Source organism: Muntiacus reevesi, chromosome 2, assembly GCF_963930625.1.
Source record: "Muntiacus reevesi chromosome 2, mMunRee1.1, whole genome shotgun sequence".
In the NCBI taxonomy this organism is placed as follows: Eukaryota; Metazoa; Chordata; class Mammalia; order Artiodactyla; family Cervidae; genus Muntiacus; species Muntiacus reevesi.
The window spans coordinates 172,371,507-172,389,365 of NC_089250.1; the positions used below are offsets into that span (position 1 = coordinate 172,371,507).

The following is a 17,859-nucleotide window of genomic DNA, read 5'->3' on the forward strand; positions in this document are numbered from 1 at the left end:
GGCTGTGTGCTGATAACCTCCCGCAGCCTCCCTTTTCTCACCGAGATTTATGTCGTCTTTTAGTAGATGAAGCCGCCTGTGTGCGCAATCCATCTGCTGGTAAAGGAATCCTATTAACGGGCATCTGAGCGGGGACTTGATATTGTCAGCTGAACGGCGTGCCCCCACCCGCGACCCCCGTGGCCTCCTCTCCAGGGGCGAGGGCCTCTCTGAGAGTCGGGGTGGGTGCCGGGGGGCAGCCGGCCACCCCCGGACGCCACGGGGGCTGGAGAAGGTGGCGATGGCCAGGGAGCCCAGAAGGGTGGACGGGACAGTGGGAGGCAGGGGAGACCCCAGTCCCGCCCACGCACCCTGCCTCCATTTGCAACAGGCACCTACGTCCAGGAGCTCATGCTCAGATGCCCCAGCCCCCTCCACGTGGGTGCGGACCGCAGGCCACTCTGGTGGCCCAGACCCTGGTCCTGCTTCCAAAGGCTCGCCCTGAGCCCAGAAGCCGGGCCTCTGAGGCAGGGCCGCTCTGCACTGCGACTTCTGGTTTCTTGACGTGCCCGAGGGCAGCAGGGTGGCGATGACCACCTCCCATTCTCTGCAGGGGCAGTGGTCCCGGACGGAGGGTCAGTCACTGCTTCTCTGGAGAGGCCACTGGCGCGGGGAGGCCCCAGTGCCTGGTGCACCTGGAGAACCCGCTCCGCCTCCCGCTCTGGCGCTAGGAGAGGGCGAGGGGCCCCCCGAGGACCTGCCCCGGCCCCCCGGCCCCTGCGGGTGACCACGCCCACGTGACCCTGGGTGCCGTTCTCAACCTAGGGGCTCCCAGGTCCTGCAGCAGCCGCACCAACCAGCGAGGTGGTTCTAACCAACCGTGGTCAGAGAGAAGGCCAGTGAGGCAGGGTCCTGACAAAGACTCGTCCAGACTCAAGGCCGCTGTGACCTGGCCTGCCCAGGCCGTGCAGAGGACGGGGTCTACCAGCTGGAGCGGGTGTGGGAGGAGCCCCTCGTGAAGTCTGCCTGTTGGGGGGGTGGTGAAGGGAGGCCGTGGGGCTGGGCGTCTGCGCTCAGTGGCCAGGCCAGAGCCCCTGCCTCCCTGGACAGGCGCAGCGTTGGGACCACATGGGCCCCCGCCCCTGCCCCCTGCCTGTCCCCACGGGCTATCCCCACACCCCTCCTGGGCACCAGCACTGGGCTGTTCTGGGAGGGCAGATGTTTCAGGAGGCCATGCCAGCATGAGGCTGTGGCCTGGGGGTCAGGAAGGGCCCCGCGTGGCCGTGTGGGTCACGCTGACGCTGCTGTGGCCCGCGCTCCCAGCATGGCGGCATCACAGAGCTGTCGCGGGCCTCCCTCCCCACCCCCCCACTGACCAGTGTGGCCTCTTTGCCTTCTAGTGCAAGTGGTCGCGGAAAGGCTTCCTCCGGACGCGGTGGTGCCTCGCGGACTGGTATGTGCTCCACAGCCCCTGCGGCCAGCGCCCCCCGTCCCCCGGCTGGACGGGGTTGGTGAGCCCTGCAATGCCTGGGACCCCGAGCGTGGCCGAGAGGCCCCGGCTGCACGGCCAGCAGCACTCTGAGCATGGGTAGGGGTCCCTCGGGAAGTTGGGCCGCCCCCCGCCGGGACAGGGCACCTTGAGGAGCCTGCGCCCCACCCACGCGGCGTGTGCCCGTCCACCTGGGTCTGCACTGCGAGTGCTCCGCTGGGGGAGGCCCCACCTGCTGCTGGCTGACCGCTGCGGCCCCTCCTTGGGACCGCCCCCCATGTCCACACGACCCCCTTGCTGGGGCAGCACGCAGTCGGGGCATCCCCTGGGCGGGGGTCCCAGAGCTCTGGGATGGGAGGAGCCGAGACCGCCGCAGCCTCCTGACCCGGCCCCCGACTGCCGCCCATGGCCCAGGGAGGGGCTCCGGGCTCAGTGATCACCACGCGGCCAGAGCAGAGAGCTGGAGCTTCCTCCACGTGCTTGGGCGGGGGTGGGGGGCGTGCTGTCAGGCTGGGTCTCAGGGCCTGGTGGCCCCGACTCCGCAGGGGACATGGAACCCACCCGCCCCCTCTGCTGTGAGCCACACAGGCCCCAGCGATGCCCCAGGGCTCCCGGCGGTCACGGGCCCACCCAGCCTCCCCACGCCCCTGCAGGCCCGCAGGAAACATGGGCCGTGGTCTTTCCCCAAGGCTTTCCAGGGGCTGTGAGCTCACGGCTGCTTCTGCAGAGTGAACTGAACCCTCCAGTGCCCCTGACCCTCCACAGGGAGTGCTGACCCGCATGGGGCCTTCGGGTGCACGGCCAGCTACGTAGGGAGCTGAGGCCTGGGCAAGCGCCCAGCTCCTCCCCGCCCTCTCCTCCCCACTCTCCCCCACCCTCCCCGTCCTCCCCGTCCTCCCTGCTCCTTCCCGTCCTCCCCCACCCTCCCCACTCCTCCCCGTCCTCCCCGTCCTCCCCGTCCTCCCCGCTCCTCCCCACCCTCCCCCACCCTCCCCCATCCTCCCCCACCCCCCATTCCTCCCTGTCCTCCCCATCCTCCTCGTCCTCCCCGTCCTCCCCGCCCCTCTGCTTTGGGGAACGGTCCTAGCATCCTCTCTGGGCCCCTTTGCCGCTGGTGGTGACCTTTATGTGTGGGTCCTTCCTGTGTGAGGGCTCGCGCGTGTGAGTCCAGCGTGTCCTCCGACCACACGTCAGAGGAGGACTTGCCCCGGGCAGCCTGGCGGCACCTGCCCGGGGAGTGGGGTGGGGTGGCCAGGGGCCGCCCAGGGGACCCAGCAGCTCCAGCCAGCGTCCTGAGCGTCCCATCTGTCCCCGCAGTGCCTTCGACTTGGTGAACATCCATCTCTTCCATGACGCTTCCAACCTGGTTGCCTGGGAGACCAGCCCCTCCGTGTACTCGGGGATCCGGCACAAGGCCCTGGGCTACGTGCTCGACAGGTGGGTGCTGAGGGGCCTCCCTGCCGCCCTCTGGGGAGGATCAAGGCTGGCTTCCACCTTGTCCTAGCTTGCTTTCCCCTGTTTACCAGAAATACAAATTGACAAATGTCAGCCCGGGGATAAAGCACAAACCCTGGCCCAAGCCCCGCCCCCTGCCCACTGACCCCTGGCCCCTGCCCTCTGACCCCTGCCCGCTCTGCCCCTGCTTCTCGGTCCGAGCTTCGGGCCCCTGACCAGAGGGGAGCCACCTCGGTGGTCTTCAGGACGCGGGCCTCCACCTCCTGCCCCGGCTCGCGGCCACCCGGCCCCATCGGAGCCAGTGCACAGGGCCCCACCCGGGCCCTCTGGTCCTCGTCTGTCCGCGGTGATCTCCTGTGACCTCCGCCATGTCAGCGCTCACGTGCTGTCGTCTGGGAGGGAGAGGCAGTCTCACCCCAGCTAATCCGCCGTTTAGGCCTGGTTTGCCAGAGCCTGGCATCTGCGAGACCCCCGCACAGCCCCCGCTCTCAGGGGGCCCGGCCCGCCTGGCCTTGGGAAGCATCTCCAGTTTCCCCAGCGCCCTGCCAGCTCGCCCAGACCCCAAGCTGTGCTTGGCCAGAACGCGCCCTGGATGGAGTGGGAGGCCAGGGTTCTGTGCCCTGGGATGAGGCAGTGGTCACCAGCTCACTCCCAGGGTCCCTGAGGTCCGTCCGGCCCCTGAGACCCCGCACGTGGGGGACACGGAGGTCTGCCTGCCCTTGCTGCCTCCACAGCGAGCTCTCCTCGGGGCTGGGCGTCCAGCCGTGGCCTGAGCTGGATGTCGATCACCGGAGGCAGGGACAGCACGCTGGACCCGAGCCTTTGCCGCTTGATGCCAGGGTAGCCGGGCGCTAGCATGGCCAGGTCGGTGCTGAGGCTCCGGGCGGTCAGCCCTCGGGGGCATCAGCCTGCAACCCAGCTGGAACAAGCTGTTTGGTCCAGGGGGAGGGGCGCGTGCGGTCACAGCGGACTCGGGAGCAGCCCCGCTGGGAGGGGTGACCCTCTCAGTGGCCAAACAGGCCTCCTAGGCCTCCTTCACGGCAGCGCTGAGCCAGCCAGGGAATGGGCTGCTCTTGGAGGCTGCGGTCGGTCAGCAGAGGCGAGTGGCCTCAGGGCTTGTAGGGCCTGAACTGCTGCTGCGCGGCCCCCGGGAAGCGGCCTCCGCGTTCCCATGGACGGCGTCCGTGGGGTGCCCAGCCAGCCGCGTCCGGACCTCCCGGTGTGGCCGGCGCCCGCACAAAGGGCTGTTCTGTGGCGGTGAGTGACGGACGCCCTTTCATCGGGGCTGCTAACCTTTTGGCAGCCACCAGCAGACTGCATTCTGCTCTGCCGATGGGAGCACAATGCCACGCTGGCCCCTGAATGGACGCTGCCACCAAGGGGGCCCATTCAGGGCGTTGGGAGCCTCTGGGAACACTGTCTGCGGCCGATGGACGCGGAGAGGCAGCGTGGGGGTCCCGTCTTAATCTCCCTGGAGGGCCTCGCAGGCCCGTGTTTCCACCCGGGTGTGGGTGTCAGGCCCAGCAAGCCACGTCCTGCCCCCGTAGGCTGGCCCAGGGGACCTGGGTTAAGACCGAGAGGCACCTCGTGCCCTGCTTGCAACTGTTCTGTGACTCTAAGGTTATTTCCAAGTGAAAAGCTAACTTATAAAGAAAAACACCCAAGAGGAATACTCTGGTCTGAAGTATGTGAACTTGCAGATGTATCTGCACTTCTTGCTGCGAAGGGCTCTGTGGGGAGGAGTCACCCCAGAGACGCAAGAAAATAGACTTTCCAGTGTTACTAGAGGGTGGGTTTTATGGCAAATAACAACTGATGTTTTGCACAATAATTTCTTGCTTGAAATCTCTTGTTCTGAAAGGTTAGAAGGAGACAGACCTCTAGTTAGGGAAGTGTACCAAGCTTAAAGATGTGGGGATGGCGGTGTCAGGGCCTCTGTGTGGGGCTGGGGTCCCATCCGCCTGGGGGGCCTCGGACCCTCCCCGGGTCTCTGGGGGGCTGTGTGCACCTTTGTACCCGTGGGGGGTCCCTGTGAGGCACACAGCTACACCCTAGGGGGGGAGCATTTTGGGCGTCAACCCAGCAGCAGAGACCAGCTCACACAGCCCTTCCTGGCCTCTCCCAAGCTCTCGGCCGTGAAATGAGGTTTTTTTCCACAAGTGACAGGGCTCTTGTGTCTCCCTTTGCAGCGCGGCCCGGCCAGGTCCGTAGGAACGATTTTACATCACAACTGTGAAATCCGGGTAGAAAGCGCCCCTTTGTCCCCTGGTGTCTGCTCACAAATACAGTCCATTGTCACAGCACTGAAGTTAATTTGGTCAACATTGGGACATTTAACTTTTATGTCCGGTCAAAAGAGTTGTTTCATGCTCATTTTGGGGCATTCAGAGAAAATGATTGCCAGAAAAATAAAGCTGCCCGGGGCGACTCCGAGCAATTAGTTCCCAGGGAGCTGCGGCGTGACGCGGCAGCCACACAGCCCCCTTTGTCGTCCTGCGGGCGGCCATCCGTCAGCTGTCAGCCGCTCAAAGGCCCGCGTCCCGGGGCTTCTCTCCGGGCCGTTCCCAGAGCTCGCCCCGCCAGCCAGCCTGCAGAAAAGAAAACCTCTGGTCTCCAGGCAGAGGCAGGTCCCGTGCTAAGGATGCGGGTCGCCGGGACGCTCTGCACGGTGGGCCCCCCGGGCGGCCGCTGTCCCCGTGTCGGAGCCCAACTTGGACGCGGACGTCCAGGCCTGACGGGCAGCCTCCTCGCCACCCTGGCTCCTCGTCGGCCAGAGGCAGGGCCCCCGCGTGTTCCTGGCATTGGGCGGGAGGGCGTGCGAGGTCCCGGGCTGGCCCAGGAACGAGCTGCTGTCCTGACATCGCGGGGCTGTGCGCCTGTGCGTCACAAGAGCCGAGCGCAGCGCCAGCGGAGGCGAAGTCGGGGCCTCTACTCAGCGCGCCCGCGTCGCCGTTTCTGTGTTGCCCTGCTCAGACGGAGTTGAGGGTGCTGCCAGGGCCCGCGCTCGCGCTCTGAGCCCACGTCCCGCCCTCCCCATCCCAGTGCAGGGTCGTCCCACCCCACCCGGGATGCGGGATCCCACGTGCGTCCTAGATAACGTCCCGACCGCCACGTGGACGATGCACGACGGCTCCCTCCGCGGCGTGTCCCGGCTCCAGCACGTCCACGCCACAGCTCACTGCCCCTTGAGGCGGCGCCTCCGTGCTCGTCCGCCCGCTGGCCTCGCTTTCCTGGCCACTGTTTAGGCTGCTCGAGCCCTCCTTCACTGCTGGACTGTGGCCCCGCCAGCCCGCGCGCTCAGCCAGGCTGAGCCGCTCGATGGCCTCCATCTCCCGAGGGCCCGCGTTCGTGGGCGCCGAAGGGCTGAAAGGTCCCGTTCCCGAGCCCCGGTGCTGCTTTCCTGGGCTGCGCATGGAGCCCAGCGGCCCAGGAGGCTGGGGCACGTCTCTGCTCCTCGCCGGCGGTGGCGTCCAAGCAGAAAGGTGTCCGAGCTGTGACCTCACCGTGCTGTTTAAAAGGCGAGTGAGAGTGAGTGCGAGCGGACAGCTCGCCGGGAGGCCTGGAGCAGCTGGCCCTGGAGACGCGGATGCCCCGCGGGGATCTGGCCGAGAAGGGCCTGCAGCCCCCGAGGCAGCCGCGTGGTCGGGGCAGCCTGTGCATCCCTGCGGCTCTGGGAGGCCCGCCACGTCTTCGGGGGACAGAAGCAGCCGCAGACCTCTTCTCTCACGGACACCTGTCCTGTTGAATCTGGGCCCACTTTCATGACCCCATTTGACCTTAATTGTCTTCAGTACCATTTTGAGGGGACTGGGCATCAACATACGAATTGGGGTGACAGTCCAGCGCACAGCAGGGCCTCAGGCATCGTTCCAACAGCAGAGCTCCGGCCACCAGCCCACTGAGACTAGGGCGGGCGTTTCCGACGTGGGGTGCAGCCCCTGGGAAGCTCAGCAGCTGGCCCAGCGCTCTCTGTCCTGCTGCTCTGGGCCGTGGCCTCCCTGGGTCCGCCCCACGTGAGGGCTGGGGCCCGGGGTCTCCAGTGCCAGGACCCTGAGTGAGGCCCCGGGGCTGTGGCAATGGCTTGGCCTGGCCGCCCGCTGCGCGAGGCATGCACCCATCATGTGTCCTGGGGCGCCCGGCCTGGGAGACGGCGGCTGGGGGAGTGGGTGTGGCGGGCAGGTCCCTGGGGCCCCTCGGGCCTGTGAATCGCAGGGACCTGGCGGACCCCCGGGGGTGGGCGTGTTGGGGGGCTCACCCGCCTGGCTCTGCTCTGTCAACAAGAGGTTCCTTTCCCAGTCACCCGGGCCCCCCTCCCTGCCCCCACCTCAGGCCCCTTGTGCCAGCAGCTGGCACACCAGGGACCGTCCCCCAGGGCTGAGCCCCCCCCAGCCCACACCAGGGACCGTCCCCAGGGCTGCGGCCCCCCAGCCCACAGCCCACGCCAGGGACCGTTCCCAGGGCTGCGGCCCCCCAGCCCACAGCCCAGGCCAGGGACCGTCCCCCAGGGCTGAGGCCCCCCCAACCCACACCAGGGACCGTCCCCGGGGCTGTGGCCCCCCAGCCCACAGCCCATGCCAGGGACCGTCCCCAGGGCTGCGGCCCCCCGAACCCACACCAGGGACCATCCCCGGGGCTGTGGCCCCCCAGCCCACAGCCCATGCCAGGGACCGTCCCCAGGGCTGCGGCCCCCCCAACCCACACCAGGGACCCTCCCCAGGGCTGCAGCCCCCCCAGCCCACACCAGGGACCGTCCCCAGGGCTGCGGCCCCCCAGCCCACAGCCCAAGCCAGGGACCGTCCCCCAGGGCTGAGGCCCCCCCAACCCACACCAGGGACCGTCCGCAGGTCTGCGGCCCCCTAGCCCACGCCGGGGGCCGGCACACCACATGGGGCAGCGTAAGCACGCAGTCCCAAGAGTGGCTTCCAGGAAGGTCGGCCTGTTGACGGCAGCTCAGAGGGAAACCTGGTTGTCAGAAGCTCCAGCTGCCGTGCTTTGCTGATCAAGTTGTTCTCTCCGAGCACGTGGCCTCCCCCAGATCCGAGACAAGCCCGAGGCTGGGAGGTTGGTTTCTACCACGTTCAGCAGATAAAACTAACAAAAGAAGGCCCCATGCCCCACTGCCCCGCCCAGCAGCCTGCCCGGCCTGAGCATCACGCAGTGAGCTCACCCGTCAGCAGAGAGAGCCTCCGTCTTCAAGGCCTAAACCATTGATTTTTATGGCCTTTCTTGTGACTCTGCTTCTGAATTAGGCACACGGTATTGATGTGGGCACACTTTTTAATCATAATAGCTACTGACAAGGTAATTAATTTTAAAACAACTCTTTTTCCTGCTGGTGCAAACGGCACTATATTGAGATTAAAAGCGCGGGCCTCGCCCGCTCTCCTGCGATTGCCTCTGCGGACAGCCGCTCCATCTCACGCCCACGCTGCGGTTATTGATGGGCGTGGGCCATTACGGCAGAAAGAGCAGGGCCCGGAAATATGATAAAGTTTAGGGTTTTAATGATGGAATTACACGACGAGACAAGGTGATGAAATCCGTCACCAGTCACCATGGCCGTCACAAGAGAAGCCACTGGGCCGGGTTCCAGGAAGGCTGACCAACGCAGCCTCTTGCCCTGCAAACCCCCAAGCTTCTCAAAGTCGATTCAGTCCGATAGTAAATCTGAAGTCTGTTACTTTGTGTAAAAGGAAATTACCCCCAAAACAGGCCGAATAGTCGTCCGCTTCCCCGGTTCTGTGTCGGCCGTTTGCCCCGCTTCGTGGTCTCAGGGTCCATCTGTCCCCCGGTGACGAGGGCCGTCGGCCGGGCTCCCACTTCTCCAGCCCTTCCGTCGTCTGCTCGGCGCCTCGGGCCCCCGGGAGCAGGAGAGGGCCGTGGCCCCCCAGCGCCGCCAGGCCGCTTCTGGAGCGCGGGGTGGGAGGGTCCCAGGAAGCGTGGCGCCCTGGCCTTTCCCACCGCAGGGAATGGGGCAGGTTCTTTAAAAATAAGGTTGAGCACAAACCCTCTGGCTGGAGGACGTGTAGGGTCCAAGTGCCCCTGCGTCTGAGCCGCGTCCGTCGCCGTGCTCACGTGTGACGCGCAAGCCGACACCACGGCGGGGCGATGCCCAAGGACAGCGGGTCTGCCTGAGGTCGGGGCTGTTCTCGGGGACCCTGCTCCTCGGCTTAATCAACAGGGTGACAGACCATGAGGACAGGGAGTGTAAGTGTGTGACACGTAAGGTGTGTCTGCTTCCTCCCTTCAGCAGGTCACGCGGAAGCTTTGCCTCAGTTCAGTTTTCCTTAAAAAGTTAATAAATACAAAGAGCAACAGAAAAGTGAGGTGCTTGAGTGGCTTGAGGTCCTGTGTTGGCGGAAGGTGGTCCCAGGCCCCTGCGGGGGTCACGGCCTCCTGCTGGTCCCCCGACCTGGGGCCCCTGACCTGGGGCCCCCGACCCGGGGCACTGAGGGCCGCCCCCAGGTCTCCCTTTGGAAGCAGCCCCCCTGGGCAGGGCGGGGGTCAGAGGCCAGAAGCTGACCCTGGGGGCCTCCGGGCCTCTCCATGGGGGGTGGGGTCGCCCAGCGTGAGGCTGGGGGGCACGGGAAGCCCCTGTTCCCCTGCCCCCCCCCCCCCGTGGTGCAGCCAGTGGTCGAGGCAGGGCTGGGGGGCTTTGCTGCCTCTCCTTTCCTGGGGAGGGGGGCTGTGCTCGGGGCCCCGGAGGCGGGCGACCCAGGGGCCGCACCCCACGTCCTGATGGGGACACCACGCAGGTTCTCTGAGGCGTGTTCTTCTGGAAGAGTTTAACAGCTCTGAAGATTCACTTTTTCAAGATGGCTCAGGTCTCGACAGTCTGTGGGGAGGCTCCATCCCCCCCGACCCCGCCCGTGGATGCCCAGTGGGTGGGTGGGGTAAGGGGCAAGGCTGGTCCCAGGCGCAGGGCTCCCCCGGGCCGACCCTGGGGCCTCCCCGAGTTTTCATCCCTGGGGAGTGTCTCCTCCACAGAAGATTTAACTTTAACCCCAGAAGCGATGTTACTGCCCATCTGCACTGTTAGTAACAATCTGTTAAAATATGTCCTTTCTCTTCAAACTCCTGTGTGAGAATCAACCCAGTTAAACCAGAAAACAAGACTTTTTGTGGAATTCAGCAACACGATACAGCAGTTAATGTGCAAGAAAAACGTGGAAACAGCTGAGATTTTTAGAAGAATTTCAGTGAGAAGCGCATCTGTCATGAAGTGCTGTTACTTCAAGCGACAGGAACGGGACAAACACGTGCGGGAAAGGAGAGTTTCCGAAGACCCGGCGACCAGGGACTCGGCAGGCTCCGGCAGGGAGGACGGAGCGTTTCCTGCAGGGTTAGGACCGGTCGCCTCTGGAGAGACCAGTGGACTCAGATCCCGTCCTCCAGAGCAATTCCAGATGGATTAAAGGCCGCCGACTCCACCCGGAGCGGAGCCAGCCTGGGGGAGAATGCCTATGGCCCAGCAGGGGGACGTGGGTGTGTTTCCTGTGAGGAACTCGAGGCCCGGACAGTGCCGGGAGCACAGGGCTCAGGGTGCACTTTCCAGGGAAACTCCTGGAACTCAACGCTGGAGGCAAGGAGCCAGAAAGAAAAGCAGGCAGGAGCAGTGGCGGGGAGAGCGTGGACCCACGTGTGAGAGGAGCGGCCGCCGGCCTTCCCGGGGACAGGGGGGACGGATGGACAGGGGGACGGATGGATGGATGGACGGGCGGAGTCCCCCACCAGGTGATGGGCCCCCATCCAGCGCCATGAAACGGCGGTGACGCTGCTCCTGGCCACCTCTTCCTTCTCAGCCAATGAGTCCCTGGGAAAGGCCGCCCTGGGGGGCTGCTCTCGCCCTCCACGCTGGGGCACGCAGGGGTAACCGGGTGGAGGTTTCTGAGTTGATCGGGGGTGAGCGGTGCTCCCTGGCTCTGCCTGCCTGTGACACATGCCTTCTCAGGGTCCACCGTGGGCCGAGTGGGCGCCCCCCACCCTGGGCCCCGGGGGCCCGCTGCCCCGTCTCAGTAGGGGAGTCCATGCGGCCACGGCTGGGCAGCGAGCCGCCCTTCCCTTCTGCTGGGGCGCACATCCATCCTGCGGGCGGTCCTGTTAGCGACAGTTCTCATCCTGCTTTGAGCCAGAGGTGACCAGCGCAGGCTTCCTTCGGCCCCCAAGGCCAGCGTGGCTCCCATACCAGCTCCGCTGAGGACAATGGCCTCTGGGGCGCAGGGCTGAGGTCGGGAGTGGCAGGCGGGCTACACCTCAGTGACTCCTTCCCTCCTCTCCTCCCAGGATCATCGACCAGCGGTTCGAGAAGGCATCCTACTTTGTCTTCGGCGATTTCAACTTCCGGCTGGATTCCAAGTCCGTGGTGGAGGTAGGCCCCGTGGGAGCCTCACCTGCGTTTGGTCGTGTTGTGTAAACAGCAGAGCCCGTGTTCCTCGACGGGCACGTTCCTGCCCTCCTGCTCACTGGTTTGGTTACGGCTGAAATGCCTCGTGAAGAACGCCGTGGTGTTACGGGGGGCCCGTCATGGGAAGCTGGGGCAGGAGGCTGCGGTGAGGATACCTCCTGGTCAGCGGTTCACGCCCGGTGCCTCCGCTTCCCCTAGCGTCTCCTGAGCCCTCGGGGGGCTGGGTGAGGACCCAGTTAGCAGCGGGCACGGGTGGAGGTGGCTCAGACCAGCCGGAAGGTGCCCGGGTCCGTCAGGTCCCAGCTGGGGGCTGGAGCCGTGGGCTGGCTTCTCTGAGCTGGTGCTCAGCCGCCACATTTGACTCATGGGGCTGCAGGCTGATGGCGACAGGGCCTCGAGGTGGGGACTCTGCCTGCCGCCCGAGGGTAGCAGGTCCACGCAGACCCCGGCCTGGCAGGGGGCAGCACACAGAGCCCGCCCAGCGTGGGCCCGCCGAGCGGGCGTGTGGGTGACCGTGTCCCCCATCGTCTCCCTCTGGCCTCTCGGGTATAAGTGACGCCCCCCTTGCAGAAGGCTTCCTCTTAAATCTGAGCACTGCAGGGGGCGCAGGCACGCGCGTGTGGCGAGCGGCTGTCCACCCCTCTGGCGTTTGCAGACAAATGGTGAAAGCCCGCGTTGGCTCAGTCAGCGGCACGGATGCCCCGGACGCGCCCCTTTGAGGCCCGGGCGATGCCCGTGTGCACGCGGCGCTGGGAGGGGCTCGGGCCCCGGTGCCCACAGCCGCGCCCTCACCCGCAGAGCCTCTTCGTGGATTGAAAAGCCACATTGTCCCAACTTGAGCCCCTGAACCAGGGCATGTCTGGCCGATATTTGGGCCCGATGAGCCTGCTGTGCCCGGAACAGCCCCTCTTCTGGCCCGAGGCCCCATGCCAGGCTGTGCCCAGACCAGGGTTGGTGCCTGGGGGCCACTAAGCCACGCGCTGGGAAAAGTCAGGAGGTTTCCAGAGTGGCCTTCTCTTCCCCAGAAGGGCAGACGCCACAGAAACGGCAGCGGCTCCAGGACCAGGCGGGGCTGCCCAGGGACACGGGCGCCCAGGGCTCTGGTGTCCGCGGGGGACGGGGGGGGGGAGCTCGGAGCGTGGCCCCTGGAGGGGAGGGGCTGTGCCAGGTTGGTGTGGGGGGGGCGGGCAGCACAGTCAGGGCCTCCTGCAGTGTCGTCCTCTTCCTTACCAAGCGGGAAGCGGAGGACACGGCCCTGGGCATGTGCAGGCGTGAGCGGGCATGTGTGTGGAGCCGGGCCAACCGCACACCCCCATAAAATGTGCGACCCCTCTCCCCTCCCAGACCCGTCTACCCAGCATCCCTTCTCCTGACTCTTCCCCTTCAGACCTTAGCTTGACCTCAGGGACCCCCCCCCCGCCAGTCACCCTAGAGGAAGAACTGCCAGACAGGGACCGCGCAGATGGCTGGTGCTGGCCGAGGTCGCAGGGGGCTCTGGGCGGGGTCTCGGGGCTCTGGGCGGGGTCACAGGGGGCTCTGGGCGGGGTCTCAGGGGGCTCTGGGCAGGGTCACAGGGGGCTCTGGGCGGGGTCAAAGGGGGCTCTGGGCGGGGTCTCGGGGCTCTGGGCGGGGTCACAGGGGGCTCTGGGCGGGGTCTCAGGGGGCTCTGGACGGGGTCACAGGGGGCTCTGGGCGGGGTCAAAGGGGGCTCTGGGCGGGGTCTCAGGGGCCTCTGGCCGGGGTCGCAGGGGGCTCTGGCCGGGGTCTCAGGGGTCTCTGGACGGGGTCACAGGGGGCTCTGGACGGGGTCTCAGGGGGCTCTGGGCGGGGTCTCGGGGCTCTGGGCGGGGTCACAGGGGGCTCTGGGCGGGGTCACAGGGGGCTCTGGGCGGGGTCTCAGGGGCCTCTGAACGGGGTCACAGGGGGCTCTGGGCGGGGTCTCAGGGGGCTCTGGGCGGGGTCGCAGGGGGCTCTGGGCGGGGTCGCAGGGGGCTCTGGGCGGGGTCACAGGGGGCTCTGGACGGGGTCTCGGGGCTCTGGGCGGGGTCTCAGGGGGCTCTGGGCGGGGTCGCAGGGGGCTCTGGCCGGGGCCAGGCAGGCGCTTCCCATGGCAGGGCTGTTCGTCCTCCTGTGTGTTCGCCCTGAGCAGGCAGCCTGGCCTGCCCAGCCCAGCACCCTCGGAACATTGGGTTGGGGCCCCACGTCCTTGACCACGAGGGACAGGGGGCAGCGACCAGCTGGCTCAGCTGGAGCGGGGTCGTGAGGGCCGCGCTGCGGGGAGGTAGCGGGCCCCCGTGTGCAGAGGGCTGCCTGCTCTGGGCATCTGCAGAGAGACCCTGAGGGCCAGCGCACTGTCCTGAAGGCCCCTGAAGCCCCCGGGCCTCTAAGGCCACAGGCCCTGGGTTTCAGGAGGGCCCCCAGCCTCCTCCTCTCCCTCCCAGAAGGCCTGGGGGGTCTTCATTCTTGGCTGCCTTCCCAGCTGACTGGCCGACTTAGGCAAGGAGCCGCCTGAAGCGCTGCTCTCCGCACACGGTTCTCAGCAGCCGCCGAGTTATCGGTGGGGCCGCAGCACGTGCACAGGCCTTCCCTATTGGCCCCGCGGGGGCCCCCCGGCCTCCCCGCCCTCGGCTTCCGTGGCTGGCCACCCTGTACCTGCCCCCGACCCTGGTGCCCTGCCCCATGAGACAGACCCAGCGCCGGCCGAGCACCCCACCCTGCCTGCCTCTCCCGCGGGTGACCCCGTGAGAGCAGGTGCAGGGCAGTAGCTCAGCCGCTAACAGAGTCGTAGCCACCCCGCGTGCCCGCGTCCCTTCCTCGGGAGGTGAATTAACAGGCAGTGAATCAGCTGTGAGCTCCAGGTTAGGCGTTATATCTTAGGTTAGGTTAGGTTAGGTCTCCAGGTTAGGTTATGTCTTAATCGGAAGCCCCACTGACTGTGTTGCGGACCGCACGTCCGCAGTGCCGGGAAGCCCAGAAGGACCCACGCGGTGACGGGTCTGGGGCCACGGGGGCCGAGGGGCTGCCCGGCGCGGGGAGGTGGGGCCAAGGTCGCCCAGCGAGGGGCGTGGCCGGGGCCATCTTCGGGCCAGGGAAGGCCCAGGGGGCATGGTCGGGGTCCCCCTGTTCCCTGACCAGACGTGGTTGTTTGAGCGACAGCTCTTCGCAGCAGTGCCTGGTTCCAGACCGCGAGGCCGGGTGACCTGGCCTCGGGAGAAGCAGGGGTCCCGTGGGGCATCGAGGATGCACAGCGTGGCGCATGATGTCGGGCCCACCCCCATGTCCCATACAGTCGCCATGTGGCCTTTGACCCCAGGCACGTGCAACCGGTCAGGAATGTCACAGCGACCACGTGTGTCCTGAAGTTCCTGCTAAAGACACGGCTTTGCCTGGAGGCCCCTCCCGGGCACGGCCCTGGGGCCCCTGCAGTGACATCTGGGGGGCTCTGAGCTCGGGGGCCCCTTCCCTCCCTTCAGCTCCAGGGGCCCCGGTGCCCCTCAGCATCCGCTGGTCCTCACGGGCTCCCAGCCTGCCGGCCCCCCTGCCGGTGTGCGGACAGCGCAAGCAGACGCAGGCAGCCCCAAATCCAGGGGGGCTTGGCGGGAGGGCCGTGACCAGTCACGTCTGCCAAGGCTGGGTGCGCAGCGAGGCCGCCACTGAACCTGGTGCAGGTGCCGCCCTCCCGCCAGCGCGGGCTTGCTCTTCCCGCCTGAGCTGATGCCGTCGGTAACTCGGAAAACACGCTTGTGGGCACGCCTGGATCTAAACGGTCAGCTGAAGACAACCAAGCTCCTCTGTTGGATTAACTTCAGCAGCTTTCCTACTGAGATCTTCAACTTCCACCTGCAGTGTTAGCGTCTCGTGGACTGACGGGTCTGCTGGCCAACGGGCCGTTCTGGAAGGATTTCTCGCTGTGGAAGCCACTTGGAGAAGCTTGTAGGAACCAGAGAAAGCTTCCCCAGGTTTTCCCAAAAGGCCGCTGGGCAGAGGGAGGGCTTCCTGACGTGAGGGCAGTGTGAGAACCCGGTGCCAGGCGAGACTGCCGGGACTTCGCCGCCTCAGGGCCGTGGCTGTTACCGCGGAGCCGTGTGGGGGTGGGGGCCCCTTCTTGGGGCGTACACGGCCCCAGGGAATGGGGGGCTCCAGAAGGGGGGCGGGGCTGGGGTGCCCCTCCGAGGACTGAGCCCAGGAATTGTGGCCCCGGTCCTTTGCTTCCAGACAGCAGGCACAGGGCTTGGCCCGGGGCCCAGGCCCGGGACTGACCGCACACCCTGGGTGTGAGCGGCCCCAGCGGCGACCCCGAGAGACGCCTGGGACCGGTCTGCAGACCAGGTCGTGGGGCAGCAGAGACCATGCTGGTCCCAACCCGTGTTCCTGGGGAGGCCTGTGCCCGCAGCTAGCGGGTCACCCCACAGACAGTTTTCAGATTGCCCAGGATCAGCATCGGGCCCGAGGTGACCCCGAGCGGCCCAGACCGCACTGCAGCCCTGCAGGCAGGCAGGTCAGAGGAGACGGGGACAGGGGACGTCTGCCCACCGGCATCTTCTCGCCTGGAGGTGACGTGGGGCCCCCCTGAGGAGGGAAACCCAGGTCACCCTCTGCCGGCCCGACGAGAAGCCACTGGCCGGGGCTCTGGTTTCCACTGCTGATCCCCGGCCCGGAGCGGCAGGTGCGTCCTCCCCAGCCTGGGCCCCTGGGGTGCCCGGGGTGTCCTGCTCCTGGTTGCTCACCCCACCAACTCCTGGGGGAGCCCTGAGGAGAGTCAGGGGGTTGTGCCGGGCTGCAGCGGGCAGGGCCTCTAGGAAGCCTGGCCGGCCGTGGGCTCCAGGGCGAGGTGGAGCCTCGCTGGCCCTCTGCAGTGCGGGCTCTCAGGCACCTTGCTGGGCACCAGCCTCAGAAAGACATGCACAGTGAAAGGCTGTCCCCCCAGAACTAGAGCTTCACGTCTCAGATGCAAATTAATATGAACAAGCTCGCAGAGCAGAACCGAGAGGATGGTCCAGTGATCAAGCCTGGCACCACCGAAGCTGTAATTAAAACATACACAAAAGTAAACGTGGTGATCACGCACCGACTAATGGGCTGTGCGTCCCGAACTGATTAACGGCGCTCAGCCCTGCCGGCGAGATTGCTCAGAGGGCATGTTCCATGCCTTGCGTGGTGGCAGCTGGCAGCTGGGCACCCAGCCGGCCAGTGACAAAGAGAGACAGCAGCGCCAGGCGCTCCCGTCTCCGCCAGCCCGGCCGCGCCCACCTGCCACGCGTCACCGCTGACAGCCCCAGGGACGGGTGCGTTTTCGGAGGCTGGCTACAGTTTTTAACACCCGGCTGCTGGCTGCTGACAGGTACAGGCTCAGGTGCCCCCCTCCCGAGGACGCAGCCTTCCCAGCACTCACCGTCTTGGGGCCCCAGGCCTCGCTGCAGGGGCAGCCAGGCTCCCAGCTGACGGCTTGGAGCCCACCTTGGAGGGGGACAGCAAGGTGCAGAGCCCACCCCGCGGCAGGAAGAGGACACGGGCTGCCCGTGGCAGGAGGAGGCATCACCCCTGGTCGTCAGCCAGGCTAGCCCTTTGCAAGGCCCCATGAACCCACCCAGCCTGTCTCTGCATATTCTTACTTCTCTGGTTAAATTTATTCTCTGGAACTCAGGGAGGGCCTAGGAGGCTGACGTTTTTCTGCAAACGAGAGGCGGGCAGAGGACAGGGCCCGGTCAGTCCCAGGAGGCCCCGGGACATCCTGCTCGGTCACAGAAGAAGGTGGTGAGGGTCTCGCTCTCCCGCCTAGCCTGCCTGCCCCCGCGGCTCCGCAGGCCCAAGCCCTGCTGTCTGGGGAAGGCCGCACCAGGTGTGTGGCAGGCCTCCTGGCCAGACCCACAGCCGCCCAGTCCTGCTGGACACGAGCCCGAGCTGCTTCCTTCCAGAAAGATTGGCCGCGCTCCCCTGGTTTGCCCCGCCGGCCACTGTCCACGCTCTGTGGGCGGGTAGGGAGTCGGCGAGCATCTTGGGGCAGAGATGAAAGGGTCTTTATGGGGGTTATTGTTGTCTTGAACAACTGAAAACACAGAACAAAGAGGGCGCAGGCGCCTCTGACGTGGGCGTGGCCGCACAGCGGGGCCTCTGGGGACAGATCGGTGGCTCCCGCCCGTGGGGTCTGTGGCCTTGGGCCCGCCGAGTCTGAGGCTCTCGGCACTCGAGAGATGTCCCTCCTCCCAGGGCCCAGGGCCCTGCCAGGAAAGTCTCTGAAAAGATGGTGTTCACCGTGAGGGTCAGAGTGCATGGAGTGGGGGTGTGAGGGGGTGCGGCTCCCTCCAGGCGCAGGGCGACCCCCCCTGGTGCTCTCCGGTGAGGACCCCGCATGGACGCTGCTCGGCCTCCCATCCCTGGCCGGTCTGGGATGGTACCCTCCGTCTGTCGGCCAGGCCGCCGGACTCGGATAGCCAGGGATTTGTCACCAGAGGCGATCCCCGCGGGCGGGGCCCCTGCCAGGCCCCTCCTGTGGCCTCACACCCCAGCCTGCAGCGTGGAGGCCGCCAGGGGT

At 66.6% G+C, this 17,859-nt stretch overlaps 1 protein-coding gene across 2 annotated transcripts in view; it reads left to right on the plus strand.

Annotated features, from left to right (window-relative positions):
* INPP5A (inositol polyphosphate-5-phosphatase A) overlaps nt 1-17,859 on the plus strand; it is a 152,423-nt gene that overhangs the window by 114,374 nt on the left and 20,190 nt on the right. For both annotated transcript variants that reach the window (XM_065923591.1, XM_065923590.1), the window contains exons 7-9: nt 1,380-1,432; nt 2,786-2,905; nt 11,207-11,291. In XM_065923591.1, coding sequence (XP_065779663.1) covers nt 1,380-1,432; nt 2,786-2,905; nt 11,207-11,291 — 258 coding nt within the window. The remainder of the gene's footprint in view (nt 1-1,379; nt 1,433-2,785; nt 2,906-11,206; nt 11,292-17,859) is intronic.